General features: G+C 37.7%; 1 protein-coding gene across 1 annotated transcript; it reads right to left on the bottom strand.

Moving 5' to 3' along the window:
* Positions 1-337: 337 nt before the first annotated feature.
* On the bottom strand, positions 338-1,675 carry LOC149948501 (uncharacterized protein F54H12.2-like). Its single transcript, XM_090171090.1, has 2 exons — positions 956-1,675; positions 338-793 (listed from the first exon to the last, which is right to left on the bottom strand). The coding sequence occupies exons 1-2, from the start codon at positions 1,673-1,675 to the stop codon at positions 338-340; spliced, it is 1,176 nt and encodes a 391-aa protein (XP_090027216.1).
* Between the last annotated feature and the right edge of the window lie 3,639 nt (positions 1,676-5,314).

Genomic DNA, 5,314 nt, shown 5'->3' with positions numbered 1-5,314 from the left:
AAATATATACAGTAACCACCGCAGGTCTTACTAGAATTTCCTTGTAATTGAACAGAATTATACGTCACAGTTAGGCTGTTCCGCTCTATAAAATAGTTAAATTTAAATAAATCAGGACTGTTCCCGAAACTCTCGAAGAATGTACAATTTAGTGACCTTGAGAGATATATCAAACACCAATGTTCTCCTACCCCATTGGACGTATCAGTGTTCACGATGTAAAGTGAAGGATACGTTTTCACATTCTTGGGAAGCTTATCCGCAGGGAAAACTCCTCTGAACAAAAATTTGGTATACGGATCATTCTTGAGTATGATTTCAAGTTGTTGCGAGTCCATTATGAACTTTGATCATATAAAACTGCTCTGTTCTTGTCGATCTCGACCAAAGATTGATATTCGGAATAGTAAATCACGCTAACTGTTGACGGCAATGATTCTCCGAATATTAATTCGAGACGAACGCTCCCGTTCTTTACCAGGTTGAAACAGTCAGTTGAACTTCCGTTGAGATCGGGAGTTAAATCGAATACAAATAGTGCGTTTCCATTGGCGAATCCATCACGGTCGATAAAATTTCCTTCGTCAATATTCCATTGCCCAGTTTGAAGAAAGAGATTAACGTATGATCGCATAAACAACTTATCTTTGAAATTTGGGTTTAACGGTTTTGCCGGGACACTACTACCATCAAGGTATAGGGCGATTTGAGTTAACGAAAAATTTTTAAAGTTAGAAGGTGACATTTTGTAGTCTCCCAAATACGCATTCTGGTCCACAAATCCGATCACCACCTTACTCGGTATTTGACCATTATATAAGTTGTCTTTGACGCATATTTTGTTGCCTTGGGAAATTGAAAATGAATTACATTCCGTACGGGTGATTGGATATTTCATTGTTGCCAGTTCCAAAGTTTTAGCGTGGGATAACATAATCTCTGGCGTCAATCTAACTTTTCTGACAAACATTGATGCGTGTGTGAAAATAACTTTGCATTTTTCACCGTCTGTGTGTAAACAAAACTCGTTTGAGCTTTTGATAAACTTGAAATTTAGATCTATCAGGTTAGGAATAAGTCGATTTTGTTGACAAATATCGGCTCGTACAACTCCTATCATGTCAATAACACCTTCTTGAGCAAATTTTGCACGTTTCTTAAATCCGTCGTTATTGGAAAATTCGTCAAATTTCCCGGCTTTGTCTTTATAGAATAGAGACGCGGTTAAGAAACTTTCCTTGGCTGGTCCACCATATGTCCAGAGCGTTTGAATCATACTCTTGTAAGGATACTGTTGAGGGCATGACGTAACTGATCTGTCACCCAATGATACGTGAACTTCGCCAAAGAGACTATGTGAAAACAAATTTTCCGGACCAACTTTGTCCGCGGGAGTTGTGGTTTTAGATACAGCGTCGTAAATATCGGGTTTTGGTAGAGTTCCATCTGCTTTCACAATTTTCACTTGAACTTGAAGTAAAGTATTTTTCAAATCAATGTAAGTCTCCGAGTTTCCAGCGATACTAAAGATAATTGCTTGGTTTTCATTTATGTTCGATGTTGGATTATATTCAACCCATTGACTTCCTATTATACCAGTTTGAGTATAAGGTACGTGAAATAAATCAAGTTCCGAGCTAATGCTGTTTTGTGAACTGGGGTGAGCTAGGGACATTGTTCAATGATTACGAGAATATATCAGACTGAAGCAGAGAACGTCTTTTCTTCTTCCTGGTTCGAACTGAACTGATGATGGGAGACGTTTTACGTTTCCTTTTACGTCCATTTCCACTAAGTTTACTCACTGCTTCGGCGGCTCTTCTTAAGGTTTCTTTCCCCGCCTCTTTCCCCCGAGATTTTAACGCGTCTTTAATAGACACACCACTCGAGACGTCGGAAGCAATTTTTGCCCCGGTATTTAAAAATTTTCGACCAAGGAATGAGGCACCTTTTTTGAGTAAAGGCATGGCAGACCGAAATGCCGAGGCTAAAATATTTCCAAGACCATATCCTCTTTGCACGGCTACTCCACGGTATACCGGAATTGATCCGTGTCCAATTTGATTTAAGTAATAGTTATTATAATCGTTTACAGAAACGTGATCTAGATTACGTGGAGACATGTTTCTCCTTTGACCCGCTAACCACAAATGAACAGAAGAAAGATTTTACACCTGATTTTATAGATAAGTCCATGTTCTTCGGGGTCTAAAATGAAGAGTGACGTGAACTTTTCCTCTTTCGAAATGTACAGGATGACCCATTTAACTCATAATATTAATTTCAATGGTTTGAAAATTGTTATGCGCAATAGGCATATAATGTGGTCGTGAAAACTCTTTCTCAACAGTGTCTCCGTCTTTTCCTTGAATACTTATAATACGTAATAAGGGAACATCTGAATCTCCAACCGATCGACTTTGTATAATGTCCGAGTATATGAACAGAGAATGTAACCCAGCGTCCATATCACAGCTAAAAGGCGCCGTCATGGAAGTTACTATAGTTACGACTTTGCCTGGAGTTCTCGTGAATCCTAATATGATGGCGATTTCATGTGGTATGTAAACTTGGTTCATTTCATATAGTTCAACAATTACACGACGGTTTGGTTTGTTGTAATATAACTTGACTCTAGAGCTAATATTTCGCCCGTCGTCATCAGTAGTCATGATTTCTAGTAAATCTTCAACTCCGTAATATCCTGGTGGTATTACTATATTAACGAAATCCATTATGTCGTTGAAATTTTCTATGTCAGTGTGTTTTCTCAGTGTCTTAGTTGTTTTAGTCTTTGATTCTTCTAAGGAATCCGGTAGAGAGATAGTTTTCCAAATTCGAACTACACATTCTTCTTGAACGTTATTCCACGTTCTAGGATAACTGATTTCAGCAAGTCCAACTTCGTAAGCTCCCTCAAGTTTAATGGGTTCTGGTAAATACGTTCTAAACTTGCTTATAGTATTGTTTTTGAAATAGCGCATAGACGAGTCGGACGGTAACGTGATATAGAAACTCATAATGTGACGATTTCTTGCACCCAAGAGTCAAAATCTGGACCGTAACCACGCCAACGTACTAGTAGTTCTTTAGTTCCGTCTGGTTTTGTTCTTTTCCTTAGAACTTTTTCGATTTTGAATAAGCAGTTTTCGAGGTCTTTCCCGATTTTCTGTATTTCCTCCTTGTAGAACACACCCGAAATGAGCTCAGTTTTCAAATCCTCCAGCTTATATACCGGAGGGTCTCTTGGTATGCACTGCACTACTTTGAATATTTCCTCGGTATAATTGGCTTTGTAACCCTTTTCGAACGTAGTTTTATTCTTACTCATGCGAACCAAGTCACCTCTTTCAAAAGGGAACGAGACTGGGGGTGAAAAATTGACTTTCCCGTATAAGTTCTGCCACACTTGTTTCGAATTTTCATTCTTCACTTCAACGGGTTTGCATTTAATAGATTTGTGGTAGTTGTTATTATAAGCTTCCAATAAATCTGGTAAAACGTCGATATATCTGTGCGTATCTTTCTCCGTAAAATATCGGTACATTCGAGACTTCAGTGTTCGATTGAATCGTTCTATAATACTAGATTTTACTTCGGAGTGCGTTGCGAAAAACTTGATTCCTCTACGTTTTAATTCACCTTGAACTTCTTTGCATAGAAACTCGTTACCATGATCAGTCTGTACAACCTTCGGCTGTCGACCTGATTCTAAAATAGATTTGAATGACTTTACCATAGTTGATCCTTTCTTATCCTTTGTAGCCACAGCGAATGCGTATTTGCTAAATACATCGATACAACATAAGATATATCGGTATCCACTATTGTGATTTTTTATATCTTGCATGTCTGCCAGATCTAGTTGCCATTGTTCGTCTATTCCATACACTATCGTCTTGTTTCTTCTGAATTTATGTTTTATCGGCTTGTGTAACGTGTACGTATCTTGTCGTTTTAAAAATTCTCTCACATCGTTTATGGTCACTTTAATTCCCTTTGCCCGGGCAGCACGATAAAGACCGCGAATGCCTCCGTAACTACCGGCGTCCTTTACATTGAAGTATATTTCTTCTAACTTATCCATTCATCGTACAGTTCATTTTCCGTTCGTGATACCAGTACGCGAAATCAAATAGTTCAAAAACGATAATAATAAATAATAACAAAAACGCCGTAATAACTTTGGGTGATTTTAAGTATGATATCGATTAAGAGGTTATCAACCCAGACGGAGTAGGATCGATGCCACCTTCCATGTTGAGGTATAATTCGTGAATGAAAGAACTGAAACCTGATATATTATTATATTCTTTATTTCAAGTATAAGTCCGGTTCGTAGTCTGTGATCGTCTGACGTAGTTGGTTTCAAATCCACCCATAAATACCCAAAGTCTCTAGCGATTGCTTGATGAAAGGCGTCGATGACGTATTTACTGTTAGTTGGGGAAATCTGTCTAGCCAAATGAAATATCGCCGATTTGTCACGTGGTGTCTTGAAAATTATCAGATAGTGCGCGTTTAAATTTAACGTTCTTATTTCCTTCCCAGGATAATACAAATTTTGCATAAGTACAAAAACCGACGTGTTTTTATGATGAGAACCTCTTATAAACAAATTCGTGACATCCTTGTTATTTGATATTTCACAAAGTAAATCATCAAGAATAACAAAATTCTTGACATTTGGGTCTAAAATTTTAACGTCTAATAATCCCTCGTGAAATTCAACGGTGGGTGTATCATCTAATACCGAATTAAACAGTTTGGGTTGATATTCCGTATAGCACCATATAATTCTTTCTGGTGGGGGTGAAATACACGTATCTTTATATTTGATAAGACTAGCCACGAAAAAGGATTTCCCAGACTGAGTCGCACCCGCGATCAGACCGTTAAAAGGATGTTGCAACCTGAAATCCATTTTAAAGAATGACACATTTTTCTCAAATCAAATAGTTTTATTCACAAAAATTGTTTAGCGTTACAGACTATTCTAGCGACCATACATTTGCAAAATTCTTCATTTAAAAAGGTTTTTAAAGTAAAAATTTTATAAATCTCAATGTAATCAAGATTTCTTATCGCAGTGTCGTAGTTCATTTCAACACGCATATCCCAGTCTTCAAGACAGTTGTGTTGAGTCTGTGACGGATGGTCCACGGTACAACCGTAGCAACACTGGCGGATATTAACACGCAACTGTTCCAAAATACAGTCCTTTAAAAGGTCATATATCCTATTTGCTTCATTTAGGTATGTTACAACGTCTTTATACATATCCATTAGCACTTTGGTGAGAGCGTAACCAATG

This window comes from Leiobunum rupestre, chromosome 4 (genome assembly GCF_980474605.1).
Source record: "Leiobunum rupestre chromosome 4, qqLeiRupe1.1.hap1, whole genome shotgun sequence".
Lineage (NCBI taxonomy): Eukaryota > Metazoa > Arthropoda > Arachnida > Opiliones > Sclerosomatidae > Leiobunum > Leiobunum rupestre.
This window is presented reverse-complemented; position numbering and strand designations above follow the sequence as displayed.